At 37.7% G+C, this 22,869-nt stretch overlaps 1 protein-coding gene across 1 annotated transcript in view; it reads right to left on the minus strand.

The window, feature by feature from the left end:
* Nucleotides 1-22,869, minus strand: part of LOC149797526 (uncharacterized) — a 194,012-nt gene that overhangs the window by 38,874 nt on the left and 132,269 nt on the right. Inside the window, exons 56-59 of the mRNA XM_089960770.1 lie at nt 14,257-14,445; nt 13,571-13,627; nt 8,220-8,300; nt 2,769-2,909 (exon numbers count right to left, since the gene is read on the minus strand). Of these exons, the coding sequence (XP_089816896.1) occupies nt 2,769-2,909; nt 8,220-8,300; nt 13,571-13,627; nt 14,257-14,445 (468 nt within the window). The remainder of the gene's footprint in view (nt 1-2,768; nt 2,910-8,219; nt 8,301-13,570; nt 13,628-14,256; nt 14,446-22,869) is intronic.

Below are 22,869 nucleotides of genomic sequence, written 5' to 3' on the forward strand. Positions count from 1 at the left end.
AGGCGAATTATATTGATGTATATTGGATGAACAAATTATTGAGACGGTACTAGGTCGGATTTTCCTTGTTAATAAGTACAGATTGGTAACAAGGGTTATCATGTCTTGTTATATCTAATTCACTGATGGATTTGCAGGATGTCGTCCAGGTAATTTGATGTTACCGCGATAGAGATGATCCGGACATGAGCCATTTCTCGATTTATCAGACGAGTGACGACCCTGGAGCTGCAATTGAGCCCACTCGGAGTGTCTTAATTGGTATACGATAAGATTCATACTTATGGCGTGGTCACCCTTATGAACTGCATTCAAGTGCGCTATGGTGTTTCAATTCAGATCCAATGGGTGTGAATGAATTGATTGAGGACGCTGGTGTTGATGACTAGACGCACACAACCGTTTGCTTTGGGATAAGAAAAGTCTGAAACGAACGATAGTAACCTCCCGTTCCTATATCAGCACAGGTATGCAAGAACTGTGGCTTTCGCTGAGTGAAGGCCAACAGACAGTCTGTACAAGCAAAGTACATTGAATTTGGTCCCCGGACACTAGAAATAACTTGAAATAGAATGTCACCGATGTGGACACGCTTGTAATGAAAGTACATATATATTAGGAGTTTTTGTAAGTGCTAGAGACTTTGCACGTACATATAATTACAGCCCGAAGTGACTGTGAAGTTGTATAGGCTCCCCGTGCAAGTATATAAATGCATGACGACGAAAACGTGCTAGTAGATTGTAAATGCAGAACTTTGTCGGTAAAGGAAACAAAAATAAGTTGGAAATATAAATGGTGTATAGCTTCCTTAAAAGTGAAAAACTCTTCCTGTTTGTAATGGTAGATCTTTCACGTAGATTCTGGCTTTTGTTAAATCTCTCTTGACTAATGCGCACATTTGGCACGAGGTGAAGTAGTAACTGGCACGTTCGGAGACTTTGCCGCCAGGGCTTATTCATAAGAGAAGATCTTTCTGCCCGACCGCCACATAGATCAGCAGAAAACTTTAAGCTCCATTCAGTTAAAAATACTATCTGGGGACGGCTAGCTTTCCAAGTGAACAGTCGTTCTCCTAACATATTATTATTTGGTAACGTATATAAAATAGAAACGGTAAAAAAAAAGACGCTGTTGCGTCGGTTGCAGGTATCAAAGACAATGTTGATACTGCTAATGACAGCATACAACACTACGTGGATGAAAAGATCATAAATATGGCACTACATCTACGACGAGTAAACTCATTTTGAGGATACAATACAAAACTGACAAATGGAGGATATGCAATAACTGATATTAAAATAATAACTGGTCGAATTGTTATTGATGATGATGATGTTAATGATTTGATAATCCCAAATTTACCATTTTAACGTAACGCGAGTAGGGATTGTATTTTAAATCGTTTGAGCTTTTTTACTGGATGGAGTCAATTAAGATCATTGATACATAATCAGCCTAGTCCACGAGCAATACATAATAAATAATGAATGCGACAGCGGTCTTTCAAACCCTTCATATGTACACCAGTATCATTGATAGCTAAATATGAAATTCAGCTTGAAGCATTTTATATCTATCCATTCGGGTGTTTAGCTGCATTTGGTGGTTGTGTTTTAGCTTAGAAGTAATGGATTCTGACCGCGGCGATAAACTTGTGGAATACACCGTAAGGGTGGTAGAGCAATTGAAAGCGGATGCCGCAATTAATGGTGACTTTGATCCACTTGTCGATGCATATCTGCAAGACATTATTGGTACCAGATCGGCTTATACACTGATTCTGTTAGCACGAAACAGAAACTGATGGTTGGGTCCCTCATAATGTGTCAATACCAACTCGAAGTCAGCTTGGTGCTATATAATTAGTAAGCGAAAATCCAACCTTTAGCGGCCTCCAAAGATGCAAAACCACCCTGGGATTGTTTCTACAATACATCCGCATTGTCTACGGTGACGTTCGCCAATGAATATTTTACACCAGCACTGATTTAATTGAAGCAAAGATCTCGACCATTATTGTTATTCAGCAAGGACACAATTGTCCGTGTAACAGTTTTTGCAAGACGACGAAAATAATAGTTTTAGATATCGTTAAGTGGTATAATCGTTGTATTTTTAAATTACAGACAGCTAAATGTTTCCGAAGCAGATAGTTTCTTTGTGGGCGGTAGTGGTAAAATAAGTTCGATATGATTACATTCATGTGCAAGTAAGTGTTCACGCAGAACAGCTTGCAGCGGCACAAAATAGACAGAATAAGATTAGCAAACTGTATTCGGAGATAAATTCAGTATAGTGGATAGTTCGAGACTATGTTTTCGGAAATGGAATATCACCGTTTACTCACAGGTAAAGAACCCCATAGTGGATGTATATACAATACAAGTCTAGTAAGAGACTACCGTAGTATTACCATAAGCATTTTGCTAGCTAATGATCGACGTCACTTCGTCTATATTGTTTGTTCACTTCATTTTCGTGGGTTCTTAAATCAACTGGCTGCATATAGTGTTTGGATTTTATAAAACATGAGCACAATTCATGGGGAGGGGGTAGAAGGCAGTGACGCTTTTTACAATATTAACGCCAAAACGCTTAACCCATCATTTTACGACAGCACAGAGGATGCACGATAAAACAAAGTATGCAAATATATTTTAAAACGTTATTAAACTAGGATTTTCATCTTGTCCATTCATATCGATCACTAGAGCGGAGTAATGGCAGCTTCATGTGAAATGTCTGAAAGATATATGATATACCTTGTTAATAACGTTTCCTTTTCTTGTTTGAACATGGCTATTTCTTGCTTCTGATTTTCAATCTTCATTTTGTATTGGACATCCATATCAGTTTTCTCTTTCTTAAGCTTTTTGTTGTCGTCTTCTAATATCGACCTACGACTGAAAAAAGAAATCAACTTATATTAAATCTCACTAGACAGTTTAAGTAATGTTTCTTTTAGCATGGTATGAACATCATGAAGACTAAATACAGGTGAAGGAGACTTGCATGAGTTATCTTTCATATGCGTGAAGAAAACATGGAACACATCCTTTACTGAATTAAATGTTACTGCCATTCATGCATATTTTATATACTGCATGACTAGCGATAAATCAAATAGTAAATGCCTTTATTTTCAAATAATGAAAAATCACTCTCACCAGGATGGGAAGTTAAAGAATTCTGAATAGTAGCATGTGGTATTCAGAACACTCGGTACTTGTATGAAAGTTTGTAATGGATTTCCCTCAAATAATTCTCCTTTGTCGATACACATTAGTTTCAATTTCATTAAGTATTTGTTGATATAATGCATACACACATACATATCTAGAGACAGCGTTACATACACGTGAAGTTAGTCACGACATCATCCACGAAGGCACCACAGGTCAAAATACTAATCAAAATATATTTGTTAAATTCACCCAACAAGGAGACTGATACTGCTAAAGAGTTTTTCCTGGGATATTCGATCACAACGTGAGGATTAGTAAACTGGTGCGCTGACATGTAAAATGCAATTTTTCATCATTCATGATAATGGAGAATGCCTTTGCAATATTCCTTTACCTAGAACACATCATATATAGAAGTATCCAGACACAATAACGTATTTTGAAATAGGAGTAAGCACTAGTGACCCTTACTTTGATCCTTAATGGCAGCTTCCTTAATTGTCTTTCTTTACTTATCAGTCAAGTAACTAGTTTTGTCTGGTAAATTATGTTTCTTCGTGAATGCATATCCATCCATAATATCTTAGGAAAAGTACTACTACCTCGCCAATCCAGCACCCCTCCAGCACTTTTAGCTAAAATGAGCGACAATGTATCTGCCCACCTAGGAGGCGGTTAGGCTGAGTGATCTTCAATGGATATGGGGATTGGCAGCAAAACACGTGTATATCTCAGTTACTATTGGAGCGTAAGGCACTCTGTATATATTGATGTCACTAATGGGAGGCGGGGAGGGTGTATGTGTATATGTATTACGATTTATTAAGTATATCCGCAAATACATATCGTACTAGAAGCTAACGTTTCTTCTTAGAACACGTCATCCAATCGTAGTATCTCAGGAGGATTAGTAAGGGATGGAGAGAGGTACATCTCACTTCAAGATGTCATCGCTGGTTCCCTAAGGTATGTGAGACAACTTCTTGGTAACCTGACTGGAGAAGACTTCGTCTGTCGGGGAGCGGCTGTCAAAAGGAAAAATACCCGCCCAGTAAATCCAGTGGAAGTCGTGACGCCGCTACTTATGAAACTGTCGAACTACCAGGAAAGGTTACCTGTTACGCCACGGCAAGAATATCCCGCCAGATCGAGTTGAGGCCTCTAGAATGAAACATTTCTGAGATAAATCTAAGGAATGTGGACTCCGATCTCCATCAAACGGCATGGATAATGTCAGTTAGAAGCAGTTCCTGTCAAAGACTATGCTTGTGGCAACTGCTTCACCCTCTTGAGCCGAAATGCGTAAATAAATATTCTGAGCTGGAGTCGTTTTTCGATATGCAAAGTGAATAACCCACTGAATCCAGGATGTAAGAGTATGTGATGTTTTACATCGTCCTGATCCCTTTTGGGAGGTAAACATGAAATTGGTTTGTTTTATCATATGTGGAATCAGAGGTGTAGGAGGGTAAGTTTATGTGTCCAGGCCATTTCAATATATGAATAACGCATCCACTGATGAGGCTGTGGGATACGGGACTATTGACACAAATGGTTAAGGGATTGGTATTACATCTTGTCGCAAACATGTCCAACAATGGTTGGTCAAATCGAATAGACATCAAATGAAAACCGAGAGATGGAGAGAAAAAACAGTCCGAATAAATCGAGTATTCTGGTACCAAAACATCTGATAGTACCTTTAGATCTCCAGGAATATAACAAACTTGGACATGGTATTATTGTTGAATACACCACATTAGAAAATCCCATACCAGTATGCAAAGTTCTGGGGACTTAGTTACCCCTTGCCGTTTGAGATAATGCAGCATTGTAGATTTGTTGGAACAATTCCTGCCACCAGTTAAAGGCTTTTAAAATGACCTTAATCTCTAATGTATTGCTATGTAGATGCCAGTCCTAGGGTTACAACACTATTGGCGTCGTCCGGAACAGACTCTTCAGTACTTGCATATGTACAGACTCCCATCTCTGGCGGTTATACTTGCAGAACTATACACATTGAGAGCCACGTTAGGCTGCTCCAAGTCTCCAGAATGGACCTTGTATTGTTGCTAATATCGAGAGGCTGGTCCAGTGGGCAACATTTTGGCCTCCATTGGGTTTTAAAAAATCGTTTGTATCAAGAGCACATATAGGAAACGTAGGATGATGCGTTCTGCTGCCGCATTGAACTAGCCTAGATGACGAAGTAATTCCCGTGCGGATAGTGATTCATTAAATAGAAATACAGACGCCATGTTCCTGATTGTCAATGTCAATTCCTGATGAAGATCTACTATGTTTACCTGTGTGTTAAATTCCATGTGTAGATGATTGAATTGTTGAGATAGTATTAGGCTCGATTTATGTGTTGACCTTTGTTGACTAGAAAACATAGACTTGTAAGCAGTGGTAAGGGTGGTGTGGCAATGATGTCATATTTTGAACGCGAGAGGTGGTCGTGTAGAGAATCGTTGTCGAAAGAGATCGTTACGTATATGCCATTTGTCCACTCTGATTTGTGAGTACTGTGTTGATTTTTCCCTAAATGTCCATTTATCGGTGCTGTTCTGGGGGGGGGGGAGACTTTGTCTCCTTAATGGCTTATGTGTGTACTTCCTCGATCTGCATGTTGAACATTAAATTAAAGGATAACATTCGCAGCTGAGCCTTACGGACGGTTCCGATCAAGATTATTGCATCTATCTCAGACAACTGCAAATTTACAGCTTGATGGAAGGCACTTTTGTGAGAAAAAGAGACGATTGCTTATCGATTTTGTAATAGCTGATGTAAAGATTCCAAAATGTGTGTCATTCTACAAGACTGCGAAAGTAATTTGAAAAAGTTGGCTTCTTCCTTTTTGTGATAAAATTAGCAGATTCTGGAGCTCTTGCCTAGGTGGTTGATTAGGTGGGAGGAGGAGGGCAGAACTCCAGAGGTAAAATGTGGAAAACTTCTACAGTTGAAACATAGGCTGAGATTTCCAGCGCCATAGTGTAATCAAGGATTGATGAAGGAGCCTGGGAACAAGATACCGACGTCTTTGCTTCCAGAAAATGAGGAAAACGTCCCTGAGTTGCCTGAGAAGAATCTGGCGAAGATTGTCAGAGTGCCGTGAAAACGAAACTGTGAATTCAAATCGGTCATCGATAAAAGGGTCCCTTCCACTGACCAAGCGTTGCGAAAATAGATAACTCATATCTGTCTGATAGTTGCGGTACTAAACTATGCATGGTAAATAGAGATTGATGTGGGGTCGTATGTATGTTAGACTGCTTTGAATAACCGCCTGTATACACTGGGTTCAACAGACAGGACGACAGAATGACTTTCAGTAACTCATCATGCATGCTGTGAGGTATTTGTCTCTTATGATTTCCTGTAGCAGGAAGGTAGGCCATGTCTCTATGGAGGAACTCGTCCAAGCTCTACTGTTCGGCTGGTTACGGCATGTGTGGTCCACATGACTGGTCCGTGTGTCGGCTGTGCAAGAGGTTACTTTGTTTCGCTTGTTCCCTCGATGATTATTAAGAGACGTAGAGTGGAAACCTGAGGAGGCAAAGCATGTAGGTATCTCCTACAATGAGGAGTCCTCTGGGTGTGACATAGGTGCCGGGCTGTCTCCAATCAGGCGTTTTGTAACAGGAGATCCTTTTGTTGACTTATCTCCCTTATTGACGAAAACTTCAGCACTGAGGATATATCAACAAGTATGCTTATGGTGTCTTCGTCCTTATCCTGCATTTCTGAGTTTTGCCTCTGTCTAATCTGTAACGCTAATAGAGCCAAACATATAAACATCTTGTAGTTCTGCAACAAGAAAAGTTGGAAAGATAAATGCAGTATACTTTTTCTCAGAAGTGAAACCTCCTCCAACTTGTATCAAAGTTCATTCTGGCTTTCGCGAGGTCTCTAGCGGAAGTAGCAATTGAAATATTCATAGTTTTGCCGACAATCCCTATATCATTGGGTAATCACTTTCTTCGACTGCCATGTAGGCGGGTAGACAACTTTTAGTTCCTTTTAGCTACAAATTGTATCTGGGATAGAAATGTAGAACCGCGCACGACAAAATATTAAAAACTGCATTCCGTCTCTCAAATTAATATATCCTTTTCATTTTTGTATTGGACTTCATTGGGTTGTCTTTCCTGCTCTGTGTGTAGCGTCTATATCTAAGGCTTTTCGTATTATCCTGTACACGCAAATAACGTCTTCATTATGTTATATCTACTCTATGACAGTGGGATCTAATAAATCATACACCTATAACTTTTAACAAACTCTACTTTATTCTGTGTCAGAATAAAATCTCATAATGAATAGTGCCATTGAAACAGTTATGACATGCGAACGTTTACCCTTCGTTGTTATAATTCAAGCGTGTATTAAGTGTACGTGAAGCGTTCATTGCAAAGTTGCAATGAAAGATGCTTTGATAAAAAGAAACACAATTTGAACTAGTTTAAGATCTACAGAGACCACCTTTGGAACTGTTCCCAAATGCAAAATAGTTTAATCTAGTCACAGTGAAACAGTAATAATGAAATACTTTATGATATGCCTTAGTTTAAGAGACTTAAATGATTATTTTGTATATTTAACAGAAACAAAGTACATACATAAACCTGTAATATTATAATTATTCAAGATCGCACCTGTGTGATTATTATTGTTTGTTTTTCTGTGGTTGTGTGTACGCCTTTGACTACTGGTTCTTTTAATGACGCCATCTTAATGCTAGCTCGTTTCGGATGCTATTAGAAAATTATGACATCTCAAAGTTTTGAAGAGTTATAGTTATTCTAGTCTCTTTACCAAAGATCTATGTTGCCAAATCGTCGTAGCTTGTTGTTCATCTTGCTTTCAGTGTTTTGAGATTAGTGCCGCTATTTCCCCATGGCAATTGGAGCAGCATAATCTGTAACTTTTCAATGATCGCACAATCTTTCTTTTCACGTCCATATAATCGCACTACACATACGTACACTTTACAGGAAAATTAAATTTCATTCTACTTACGCGTTAACGTCCTTAAATCTTCCCTCTAGTTTCATATAGGCAGTGATCAAATTTTCATGTTCTGCCTTTAATTTGTTATAACTACAATTGGAAAAAAGAAACATGTGTCATGCATCTGAGTAGACATACCGGTTAGTTCCCTACTATATATATATATATATATATATATATATATATATATATATATATATATATATATATATATATATATATATATATATATATATATATATATATATATATATATATATATAAGTTTTCAAAGAAATGTGTTTTCATAAGCAACATGCACTTGTCGTTGTTTAAAAACAAAATACAATATGTGAGATTTATACTTGTTTACCTAAAATTAGTAAAATAATTCAATGTTGAATATAGACTTAAATATGGACTTAAAAGCAGAAACTTTATATAATAAATGATCCGACATCAAACTTTATTTCCTATTAAGGATATATATCGGCAACCAAACTATATATTACTCAGATATGTCAAATGATGTAAAACACATAAATATTTACCGAATATATCCTACTAGGTTATATATTGCTCGATAACCACTATACAGACTAAACGTTTTATTATATTCCCATTTACCTGGCATTCAGTATTGTCAGAGTTCATAGCAAATTTGATATCATGTTTATATAGAACACATACAACAAGCCTAATTGTGGACATACAGCTTTGCTAGTGCACATTACCAGAAATCACGTAATTGTATACAGGTGTCCAGTTCATAAACATACACAATTTATGTTTTTCCTGATGTTCTGTATCACCATATGATTATATAGGAAGCTACATTTAGGGCATACCATAACTAACACCAAAACAGAAAAAATATAGCTGATTAATGCGTCAACACTTAGACTAGTTCTTCAACGTATCCGATCTAAATAAGCGTTAATGTTTCCTTTTTCACAACATCATTCATTTTCGAAGTTTTACGGAGGCGACTTCTTGCAGAGAAATTTGATTCATTTAATGTTATGTATGGATATGAAATGTCCTGATATATAAATAATCTACTGAATGCCCATGTACCTCGATCCTAATGAAGAACTAAATAGTACCATATCCTTTTGTCAGTCAGTGAACAGGAGTCACGAAATTCGAATATCCTTGTCATAATGGGATATCCAAAAAGTACATAAGGAAACGATAGGCCCGTGTCAAACCGATCCTGTTGTAAAGCGTACACGTTTGTAACCATATGCGTACATATGAGTGTTCGACACTCTCCCCCTTCCAACAATAGCTAGGACAATAGCATATTGGATGACAAGGTCTAACACAGTCAACAAAAATAAGCAGTTTTAAGTTTTCGTATGTAACGAAACTTACCTAGAATGGATTTTAATGCTTGCAAATAAAAGCGACAAAGTATTTACATCAATTATAAAACGTGGCTTAAAATCGTCACCAATGCTTGTCTAAGGCCAATGTTGTACGCTTGTGTCAAACCCTTTCCCACCTCTACGTACATGCATAACTTATGATCGTCCCCTAAGACAAAAATGTACTTATCTTAACATTTGCCATACTGTATGCATATGGAATTTACTTTAAAGGAATATTTATACTGCAGATATTGATTATGCATGTTTCTACCAATGTCGTTTGATATTCAAAAAGTATCCGATAATTTATAGCGATAACATTAGTTGATGAAAGTGCGCCAAACATCTCAATAAAGCTTCCTCATCTCGTTCAGAAGTATTTTAGATCGCATATAAGCACGAGTACTTGCAAATGTTAGTTACGGAAGCCATGAGTGGAAACTGGTGACATTGATCTAAATTACATCTTGCATCAGTTATTTTTCTTCTTGGTATGGATGTAAGAACTTATTACTTCGTACGTTCTTGCATCCATACCAAGTAAACAAACCAACGAAGAAAAAAAACAAGCAAGCATAGGTCTCATCAGAACATCCTTCAACGTCTACCGTCCATGATGAGTGACATTTGTTACTTTGGGATTTGGAATATACAATAGCGGCCATATCTAATCCTTGTAGGTGCGGCGGAATAGGTGTTGCAAAGTGAATGCATCTTGCATTTAGATATGTCCATTTGTCTGGCTATTACGAAGGCCACAATTTCACCGAAATAATTGCAATTTCCTTGAACTGGTTTATGTTACAGGTTAAGGATTGAACTGCTTGAGATTGTATTGACCCACCTCCTATGTTAGATATTTCACTAGAGCTTTTAAGGATCTTTCTTATTTGTCTGCGATATTCATATTCGCTTGTCACCAGTTCCATGCAGTGTCAGATAATGAAATGAGACAGACACTTGTACAACAAGATCCGATCCTACTGCAATCTCAGTCAAGGGGATGCATCTTAGTTTGTTGTTTCTTCATCACGACCTTTATGAACTTGCATGCAACAAAATACACAAGTAGTAGCAGTACCTATTTACAACATTAACCTACATGATTTCATATGTGCTGTCATCAAAGGCATATAACGCGAGTTAGACTATCCACACATCACCTTCTTTTTTCGAATACTTACCATTGTCTTATAATTTATGATTTTGCTCTTGAGACCGTTATGTTGGAAAGCTTATATTGCATGTTTTATATGTGCCAGGAAGATAACAACTTACTCAGTAAACATATATGAAATCCTGTAGTTTGCTACTCCACGTTGTACAGATACCAAATATGTGGCAGGATGATTATTACCAGACGAGTACTAATTATCGACAATTTACTAAAGCTTCAATGTGATAGCAATTGACAATCAATATGCAATTTGCTAGAGGCATTTTTCTCGTAAGGTAAAAACAAAAAAACATTGTTTCATAACAATGTCATTGGATTTGTTAAAAATTAAATAGATCGTGTCAGTAATGTGTGTAAAGCAGATCCATTCTTATTTCATATATCATGTATACTGCAAAACGGTTTGATGATAGTATGCAAGATTATTCACTATGAAACGAGTCAAACCATTTTTTGAATTACTGCATATTGATCTCTTCTGAAATGCAGCCTACCGATGCTTAATACTGTTAATCACGTACGGATGCAGATGCAAGAAATTAGCGAAGGATTTTAAAGGCATTGTTTCATGTATGATAAAGTTGATACTATAAGCGAAAAAAGTTCTTAAGTTTTGAACTTTTGGACTTTGTTTTTACTTTTCATGCAGCTCTGTGGAGGTGAAGTAATCCAACAACCACATATTTCTTTTAAATGCTGCACTGCTTTCTTTACTCTTTTCAGTGTGGTAGTTTTGTTGTATAAATTACAAAATTTTGTTCCATTCTGGTGAAGAGGGCCTTAAATATATTCGATAATAAGATCATCAGTTTCTTTATATCCCGTTTGCACTTTTCTCCTGAGACTACTCTTATCTTCTCAAAGTACATTCTGTCCGGCAGAAACATGTTACTGCTTTTTGACTCATAAACAGTTTGATACATTGAATTATAAGAAATGGGGAGAGTAACCAATTTGTCCTAGTACAATATGTTTCTTCTGGAATACTTACCAAATCATAATCAAATCATAAATTATAAAATCAAAATATCATAAAATTAAATTTTCCAATGTCTTGACGTTTTAATTAAAATTACATAAATGACTAAACTATTAAACAAAATCTACCCAATGGGGACTAAGCTTAAAGAATATAAACGACATAACGGAAATTTCCAATTCTTTATTAATCAGGTCTTTATCGTTTTGTTTCTTGCACGTCCATTGTAAAGGCAACCAACAATACGAAATCGGCCTTAACAGATTTGCATAGTTGAATACAGACGCAAGAAGTAAATTAAGTATGTGAGTGGGCAATGTCTTACCTTCTTTGCAGAAATTGAATTTAATTTCGTTAGACCGATGAAAAGTTGCTTCGCTCTTAATTTCGTTTGGTTTGGTCTGGTTTTATTTAATATTCCTCTCATTAAAATAGACTCTCCTTAATTGCCATTTAGGAACATTTATACCTCTTTAGACTGTGGCCTGTGATTTTAAAACACTGGCATATACAGTGATATTTTCCAGACAAGAATAATTCTGTGGCGCTTAAGCATTCTTAATGGTTTCAAACTGATGTCAAAGCATCTGCCGAGAAACAAAAGTTTTACTTTGGAAGATACTAACATTTAACCTTACATTAATCCTCCAAGAATAAGTTGCTATAGTAACTCACATACTTATTCACTTGCATACCCTATTTTCGCTAATACTATTTTTCCTTTGTTAAGGAACATATAGGGTATCTCGCCTAGGTCAGGGACTAGATCAGTAATCTAATATTACAATCACTCCTGTGAATAACTATCGCCAAGAGCTCTCGCATCATAATCCTAACTCGCTCGGTGATATGCCTATCCTCAATACAGATGTGCATATGTGTATGAGTGTGACTCTTCAAAAAAACTTCAATGTAATATGAAGTATTCATATATGTTTAAATATTGTTATTTGCACAGTTATAGTGATTTCACAAGTCTTTTTGCGCATGTTTAGTCGAATTATATTTGATTTAGCTACGTCGTCTTCAATCCCATAATGATTCGATTTTGACATCTCGTTTAATCTCCTTAATTACAAATATTTTAATGGTATGAGAAAACATTGTTCTAAATCACCTATCAATTCCACGCGTACAAATAAATACTATTAACAAATAATGGTTTAAATGCTTTTGATTATTAAATATTTTAAAGGCTGGTTCCTTCTTTCACACATGACGGAGGATATAAACGAGGTATTCAACTTAGATTTTCGAATCCAAATTTGGCTTTGCATGAGGAAATATACGGAAATAAACGCTTAATTTCGAGATTCGATTGAGTATGTTATCGGCGATAAGATTATTTGGGCAAGTGCTCCAAAAATAGACGACAGACGTACAAATAGATTGTCTGATATATATATATATATATATATATATATATATATATATATATATATATATATATATATATATATATATATATATATATATATATAGAGATAGATAGATAGATAGATAGATAGATAGATAGATAGATAGATAAACAGGTAGATATAACGATATAACGATATACAGATAGATGAATGTATGCCTAGTATCCAATAGATACTACTCTTTGGAAAAGATATGTCAGAACTATATTGTTTGTATAATCTAAGTCGTAACACCATGAATATTATAAATAATGTGTATACATATGCAGATAATAAACTTGTTGGATGGTAAAACTATATAAATACACATCTTTCAATAGTAATATTATTTGGTCTGGAACCAGACTGTATCACTGTCGATTTCCAGGCTTAGATATATATGAAACAAGGCTTGAATATACTTTGAAAATTAAAATATCATAATAAAATAATACTTCTCTTCATATTCTTTTGTCTTTTTCGTCATTTCCCGTTTAGATGCTGACAAGTCTCTAAAAAGAAAATAAATGAATCTAATATTACTGACACACCAGCTGATATAATACGAAAGTTCAACAACTGTGCACCAATGGTGCCAATCTAAAACATATTCGATATTCTAGTGATATATATATATATATATATATATATATATATATATATATATATATATATATATATATATATATATATATATATATATATATATATATATATATATATATATATAGATATATATATATATATATATGTATGTGTGTGTGTGTGTGTGTGTGTGTGTGTGTGTGTGTGTGTGTGTGTGTGTGTGTGTGTGTGTGTGTGTGTGTGTACAACCCCTGTAGTTATTAGTTACTCCACAAACTGACTACAATCTGTTTGCGAAATCCACATAAAACGTTTTGCACATCAATCATTCTAGAGCATGAAACTATTTTAATTATGGATACCATGTTTAATATATACTACTATATGAAAATATTCTAAATGAAATGTATGTATTATTAAATTTACGTGCTGGAGTTATGAATTTCGATACATTTCATACCCGCAGCTGGAGATGTTTGTGTATCTTTAAAACAATACTAAACATGTAGATATACATGTGTAGAATAAAAACAATACATATTCAGTTTGTTTTTACCTTTTCGTTTTGTCATATTCTTGAGCTATACGCCCAGCGTGCCTACACTCCGAAGCAACCCTCTGGTCCAACTGGGTATCCCTCGGTATATCAAAAAGAATATTTGTTTTCTTAGAGGTAACATGTGCATCAAGAGCTGCCAAAAGGTTTCCCTGACAAAGATTCTTCTCTTTTAATTCCTTGATGTCACTGCAAATGGCAAAATATCGCACATTTTAACTCACACTGTGCTGTTTGAGTTGTTTATTCGAAGGTATTAAATGATAGTAACATAAAAGTCGAAACCCTTTATTAAGACTTATTTCATACCAGGAATATTTTGCATACAATGTTGAATTCGCTGCCGAGTTTCTAAACCTATCAGTTCAGAAAGCTCTTACAAGAGAGATAACGAGAACAAACAGATTATATTACATCGATTTGGCACAAAATCGGTTCAGTTCCAACCGAAGACCAACGTGTACACTAAACATCATAATAACCAGCACATTATTTCTAACACATAGTGATTAGAAATATTGCGATTGATCAAACTTTATAGGCGTTGATCAATGCTCTACGACAAACAATTATAAGCCCCCATTCCTTGATTACAGAGATCCATATAGCATAGTTTCTCTTAGACAAGATGCGTTATTAATGAAATCATCATAAAATTAATAATAATAATAATAATAATAATAATAATAATAATAACGACCCACAAGGTAATCATATAAATTCGTGATAGCTACGCAGGGTGTAAGAGTGAAATGGGCCATCCTAGGGACTATGGGACTTTAATGTTATAAAAGGGTATATCCACTCTGGGGACAATGGGACTTTAAAATGGGAAATTGAACATGGGAAATACAGGACCGGCATTTGGGGGACAATGGGAAAATGCAATACAGAACCGCCTGGGCAAGTCTGGGGACAAGGAGAATTTAACATGGAATCTATATGTTATGTATATTCGGCCTGTTTATGGACAAGAGAAAGTTGGCTCTGTGTAGCGTCTGACGTCACGGTATACTAGATTGGTAACAATGTTGCAACAATATAGAAACAGGTGGGATGACGTTTTCAATCGAACAGAGTGGGACATAGCTTTATTGAACACATACAACATACAACATACAGTCACAAACACTTATATAACTGACCAAAACAAATTGAAGCTAGAAACCAACAATTTTAGAGGCATATGAATATCAAGTACATTCACTTCACATATTATATACTATCCACATACGGGAATGTGCCATAACAAAACACAATATTACTATCGACACACGATAAGGAGCAAAAACAATAAACCACTTTGAAATTATCCACACACGGGAAGGTGCCATAACAAACCACAAATATACTATCCACACACGCAACAAGAAAGAAACTAACCACAAATATAATATCCACACACGGGAAGGTGCCATAACAAAACACTATTACTATCCACACACGGGAAGGAGCAAAAACCAAACCACATTATTACTATCCACACACGCGAACGTGCCATAACAAACCACATATATACTATCAGCACACGCGAAGAAGAAAACAACTACCCACAAATATACTAACAGCACATGGGAATGAGTAAAAACCAACCACAACTATACTATCCACACACACGAAGAAGAAAAATAAAAGCTAAATATACTATCCACACACGGGAAGGAGGAAAAAACAAACCCTTACTATACTTTCCACATAACCATACTATACTATTTATACACACGGGAAGGAAAAAAGATAAACCACATTATTACTATCCCCACACGAGAAGGAGGAAACAACAAACCCTTACTATACATTCCACATAACCATAATATACTATCTATACACACGGCAGGTACAAAAGACAAACCAGATTAATACTATTCACACTAGGGAAGGAGAAAAGAAACAACCTCAACTATACCATTCACATAGAAAGTAAGCTAGAAAAAAACACTATATTATCCACACAAACGTACGTGAGCTTATACAAACACGCACACACGCACACACTAAGACACACGCATACACACACACACACACACACACACACACACACACACACACACACACACACACATTATCACATCAGTAAACGAGTGCGTTTTTGTAATCACACTACTCCACATACACACGAATTGGCAACTTGAATAGTTTCTTTTCAAGAGTATTTGGGTAGCCCTGAAAAGAGCTGGTTTAATAACTCATTTCTGTACGAGTTCTCTTACTTTAAACCCGAGGATGTTGTGGCCAGTGTGCTTCGATCTCCATCTCAAAATCCCAATTCTCGAGGCACCATGAACACTGGCGGTGGTTTCTTTGTTCTTATTGGCCTGACATGACAAATCAGCCTCATCATGAGGATGATGTCTTTCTCCTCCTTTTATATTTCTTCTAACATCTTCATTTTTTCCTCCTCTTCCGAACTTAACTCCTCTAGGAGGAGCCTAGCATTCTCGAGATGCTATTGAAGCTCAAGTCATTTGTGGACTCTGCTAATCTTATTTACAGTTGATGAATCCAGACTGACGAGCGTTACCATTTAACAATGTGATGCGCGGACGTAACGGAAAACATACCCTGGTACCAAAACGTACAAGGATATATCATCACCCCAGAAGAAACATGGAACGCGTGGACTTAAAAGAAACACTCACTCTCTTTTTTACTTACAAACATTAATTAAAGGTCTGTTTCTTTGTGGACGAGGAGCTATGGCAAGCATTTATTGTCAAGGATTGCGTCCCGTCTGGCGGCAGGCTTTCCTACATGATAGGGTCACCTTGTTCGGAAAGAGAAGGAAAACTCTTTGGTGTCTACACGGCAGTCAACAAAACATATGGTTCCTGCTGTTGCTGTTGTGGTTGCTGCTGCTGCTGCTGCTGTTCTATCTGCTGTTTCTGAAGTCTGTGCTTCCCAGTCCATTCTTCTTTCTCCTTCTGGATTTCCTCTCTGAAGAACACATCTATCAGGTCTTCAGTTACTTTTAACATTCTGACATTCTCTATTTCTGCCGGATTCGGTTTCAGGCTTTGCTTGACACGATGTAAATTCACATAAGCTTCGTTCAGCTTGGCTAGTTTTGAGCACATTTTCATAGGAGTCAACAATGGATGGTCAGACTGGAGGCTATCGAGCTTTATATGGTCCAAGCGCGGACGCGATAAAAAACATCACTACAATTTTTATAGTCGGAACGCTAAAATACTTTGATTTAAAGGATAGAGAGACGTCAAAGAGCATGGTTCATGATACAAATGGCAACCAAACGACAGAGGAATTTTCCAAAACACAACATTTTTATTCAAATAACTAACAATTTACAATCAACAAATTTTTAAATTAATAATTCAACATACTAACAAACATTTTGTTTCAAATAACAATCTATTTTGGACGAGGTTGACAACGTTGTGAACTGAAGTTCGACTTCCATTGTTGTAAGTCATTGGGCCATTGATTTGCACTTCGTTTCCTAGCTAAAGACAAAAGATAACCATAATGGTCACAAAACTATCAATCTACCTTCTCATCGTTTCTAGATGAGTGACGATCAAACGAAGTCACTAAATGTTCTCAAGAATAACAAAGACTGCGTTCATGAAGAAAATACACACAATATTGTCCACACACCATGGAATATGTGCCTTGTAATTTCACATTACTGAATCTTGTTGACTGAGCTTTTTTTCTCATAAAGTCAATGATATAGTCTTCCAAATGGGGTAATCCATAGGAATCAAACCACTCCACACAACCATCACAGGGAAAGTAGACTTCTACCCAGTGGGTTCCTAGGAGATAAATTTCGTCCTTGTTAATGACATAAGCTTGATGGTCTTGAGGTTTACGATGAGGCAGTTCATTTTTTCCTCAAACGACAGGACTCCAAGAAGCAATGTACGAACTTTGGTTCAAAATGTAATGAAGTTCCAAGGTATCCAATTTCGTGTTGTTTTTCTTCAAAGGTAATGATTAGTGATCAATTAATTCCTGAGTTTCTCTTTGACATTGTCTGACAAGCAACCGTTTCTTCGTTTTGTCTCTGCACTCTGAGCCAAGAGAGCTTCGATGCGATAGATCTATAAAGTCATTAATGGAGGAAAGGAATGTTCACGCAAGTCTTTATGCTACTAATGCAACACTGCTTCTTCCGAGATGTGACTCCAAGCTTCGTTCAGATACTCGTCCATTTTTTCTTTTGAAGGTAAGGGTAAGTGTCCATACTGCTACTGACCAGTTTGTTATTCAAATACAGATTCACTCCACCGAACAAGGAATGCATACAATTGTTGACGGGGGCTACTTTATCTCCGTCCTTTTTATTGGGACCGTCTGTTGACGTTTCGATCACTTTAACTTTCAAGTACAAGTAATTCCTATGCAGATTGATATAATCCTCGGGTTGTCCTTTTATTTGCAACTTGATGGGAGCTGACTATGAGTCTTTGACAGAGAAGATGTGATAAAATTCGACCAATTGGGATTCTTGCATCGTCATCATATTAGGCGGCATGGCAAACAGATCCAGTTCCGACTTGGACTATGTGCAAGACTCTCTGTGTATCAATTTTGTTTCTATGATTTAATAATCAAAAACCTCTAATTCTAGAGCAGTGCTTCAATTCTTAGTCTTTCTAGCTTAAATTATGAGTGTGAAGTCTTGTGAATGGGTGTTTTCGTCGTCTCTTTCTTCCTTGTCTTTGCGGTGGTGTCAGGGAAGCTGGAATGCCTGACTTAGCAGCGTTCAGGACATTTATAGGAGTTTCTCGTCGGCCCAACATGTCTTTGCCTGTTTGAAGCAAGACATTTTTGCCTTCTCTCAAGAAAGCTTCTTTAGGGTTTTGTTTGTCGATGACGACATTTTGGAGAAATTCTTTGCCGTGTGTCAATGCGGCATCTTTCAAAACGGGCAATCATCGTGTCAACATCGGTTTCTACACCGGAGCCACTAAACGAAAGACTGATTGCAACATATCGAGCGACTCCTCGGTACACTGGATACATGACTTACAATTCGTTGGAGAATAGTTTTCGAAAATGGAGTGTCACCGTGACTTTTCCTTTGGAGACTGGAATATTTTGTCCCAGATCTCCTTTTATAGTAATGTTGACAGTGTCCAAATACGACTTACTGACGGGTAAGTAGTGAGGATGTACAAATTCGCGGTGAACGTGATAGGTATTTCCACCTTCCTGGTCATTGGCCGTGGATTTTCCACTTTGAAAGGAATGACACGCAATAAAGGTAAGGAAGTGTGTCCCACAACGTTATACTCCACCACATCGGAGTTCTCAAAAGTCAAATTGAGTCCTTCGTTCAGTTCTAACGGGGATCCAAAAGCCCTGTACAAATCCATATTACTGTAAATCTTGGGTCAAAAATTGTGTGCTACCATTTGTGGATGTCCATCCAAAATTTCAAACAAACTACCGTAAACATGAGGGACAATTTGTCGGCATCCTGAAATGTTATCACTAGGCGACGAGCCACTTTATGATAATAAACTTCTTTTGGCTCTGTTCAGGCTTTGCCAAAGTAGAACCTGTTCGCAATTGTGTCCACCAAATGCTCACCACTAAAATAATAACCTGAAGGACTTTTCAACGTGTAGATGCTAAATGATGAATTGCTTGCTGACTTGATGTCACCTAAACACACGATTTTATTTATTTCTTCTTGCAATTGGGCATTAAGGATTTCGACCTGGAAAGTGTTTTGCTTTTCAGTGATATTTTTGATCAGTGTAGTGTAAATCATTTCCACCAAAGCCACTTCCCAATGGTCTTCGTGATCTAATTGGATAGCCTGAAATGATTTGGCAGAGTAACAAGACAAAGTGTTATGGTAAACACCTCCGTGGAATTTGCACTGGGTATGGTTAAGTAAAATTGGTTATTGTTGTTCATAATTCCAGCGTTCTGCTGTCCGAGGGATTACTGGACGTTAGACGAGTGTATCCGCCCAAAATGTGGTTGTTGTTGTTGGAGTGGTGACTGACACTGGACGCAAGATTCCGTTGTTCCCGTCCGAGGAGTATTTCAGGGATGGATTGGGAAGGAGTTAATCGATGCAACTACTCAATTGTTTGTCTCCTAGTTGCAAACTCAAATGGGCCATGACCGCACCGATGACACAGTACACTACAAAGATTTGGCAGAAAAAGTCGATTTGCGATTTAGTCACACGTTCTCAATACCACACCCAAAAAGGTTGCTTTTGTAGATCTTGCAGATTAGAACTGGGTGAAGGAGTGGTCACTGCAGTGGTAGCGGTAGCTGAGGCTGTGTGGAAGGGCATGATGGTCACTTTTTTGTAGTCGATGACTTGCAAAGCGTCGAAATAAGAATCAAAACTGGGAGGATATCCATTTCAACGCACTCTGACTTCTTTGACACGTCGTTTTCCCACTTTACGGGTTCTTCGTACGAGGATGTTTTCGATGTGGATATACGTCATCTTCTTTTTTGGTCACGCGTTGTAACTCGGGCAATTAAAACGTTTCTTTTAACACTTCCCCATGCATGTCTTCCAATTTATAGACGGCAGGATGACGGCCATGCACTCGCCCAGTGGCACGATACAATTCGGTGCTCCAGTTGGGTAAGTAGCCATTGTCGAAAGGCCATTTGCTTTCATCAATGCGCACCCAAACTACTACTGACAACACCCGACTTTTCTCTGAGACAGCCACTGTCATGGACGTACCAAACAGGCGTTCGAAAACGAGCACTTCGTTGTCGCGTGTCCCTTCTTGAGGGGCTCGTCCGATGCTTCGATGGTAAGATTGGTTGTAGGCTTGAACCAGGTGCGGTAAATCGTCGAAATACTTTAGAGAATGTTGAGGTGTAAAATATTTCCACACGCGTCGCTATGGTTTCGGGATTATCGGTGGTGAAACAAAGAACGTCAGGTTTATTTAATCCTTTATGGAAAGCTTGGTTCAGAAATCGGTGCATATGTCAATTTGACATCGAAGAGGGTGACGACCGCTTTGGACGGCTCGCAATAATTCACTCTCGATTTGGAAGTCAATACTACGACCCAGGCAAATTTGGAAAAGACTTCGATGACACAAAACAAATATTTGTGGCCACGATTGTAGGTGGCCAAATGAGAGACACCGGCTAAATAGGCTTGCCATTAATAATCAATGTTCTCCACGCGTGTGCGGCTTCTGGAAACTTTTCATCGAATGGGTTTTTGTGAAGTGTACCTGCCTTGTTCTTGCAAAAATTGTTGCACTTGAGGTAAACGGAGATTTTTCAGTCACGTTTTGGCAGCATGATACAAGGTCTGAACTCCTCCGTAACCTGCATGATGAGATCGATCGTAGTAAATGCTGGCTAACACCTTTTCCATTTTTAATAAGATACCCACTTTTCGCTGATGCTACTTTGGACGGGGCGAGAGGGTTGTTTGGAAATGGATTTACGTGTCGGATGGGTCAAGGGAGTAGAAGTCGAAGGTGGTGGTGGAAGTGGTAATGAAATGGCTTTAGAACCTGGGGATACTGGAGACGCGGTCACCGTCGTTGCAGGTCGTGGATAGCGAATGTAAGGTTGCGTCCTGGCCGAAGTGTCTCTCTTGCGGTAGATGCTGTTTTCTGAGTGCTTTTCTTTATCTGGGAACTTCTCTTTTTCTTTTTCTGTGGGCTTTTTTCTGTGTTGTTGCCTGGTCTTGCCACCACTGCTCTGTCTTCCTTGGGCTTCGTTTGGCATTTTTGGGAGTGTTTTTTTCTTGGGTAGAACTTTGGGAACGTTAGGATCAAATTTTAAGAGGGAAAGAATGATGACACCTCCTAGAAAACCACTCTCTCCAGGTTTCAAATTGATTTGCTTTATGGTTTGAGTGTAAATACGGGGAACGGCAACGTGTGTCCAGGCTACTTTGTTTCTGTCACAAAAGCGTTTGGTATAATGAGGAATGTGAAAGATGACTTGCAGTAATTGACGTGTTGTCACTGTAAATAATTGTAAGACTTATTTATGACTGGCTTCTAAAACAGGAGCACGTATTTGGGGATGTTTTTTGGCGACTGATGCCACACGAATCAATTTAACAGGAATATGAGACTGAAGGGACGGCATGTTGACGCTGCTTGAGACAGACCCAAAGTGTCCGAGGTTTTTATAGATATTTTTGTTAAGTCGACGACGGAGACATATACAGGACAGGCTCTCCGTTTTGACACCAGTGGTGAAACAAATGGGTACGAAATCGCAAATAATCGGGGTGGTGCGTGTCAAATCGATGAGTAAATAGGCGTGTAGGGTTTGAGTGGCATCGTCGTACGCATGAGTTGGCCAAGGTGTTCCTAACTGTTTGGCTAAGACTTGCACTTGCGATTTATCTCTAGGGCTTTTGAACAAGACCACGTAATGAGCATTGAGACTGACGGTGCGATGGCTTTAATTTATTGAAACAAATTTCAAGTAATGTAAATGACGTTGGCATTACGATGATGTCCTTTGCGCGTATACCACACAGTTTAATTTCTTTTTTGTCCTCTCCTAACATGTCATCGAAAATGACCGGATGGGTGCGACTGGGATTAGACACGATTCTGTCGTCATCGCTAGGAATGCCTTCGACAAACGCGATGGAATCGCCTTGTCTTTATCCCAAGA

Source organism: Sinohyriopsis cumingii, chromosome 6 (assembly GCF_028554795.1).
Source record: "Sinohyriopsis cumingii isolate HCF-2022 chromosome 6, ASM2855479v2, whole genome shotgun sequence".
In the NCBI taxonomy this organism is placed as follows: Eukaryota; Metazoa; Mollusca; class Bivalvia; order Unionida; family Unionidae; genus Sinohyriopsis; species Sinohyriopsis cumingii.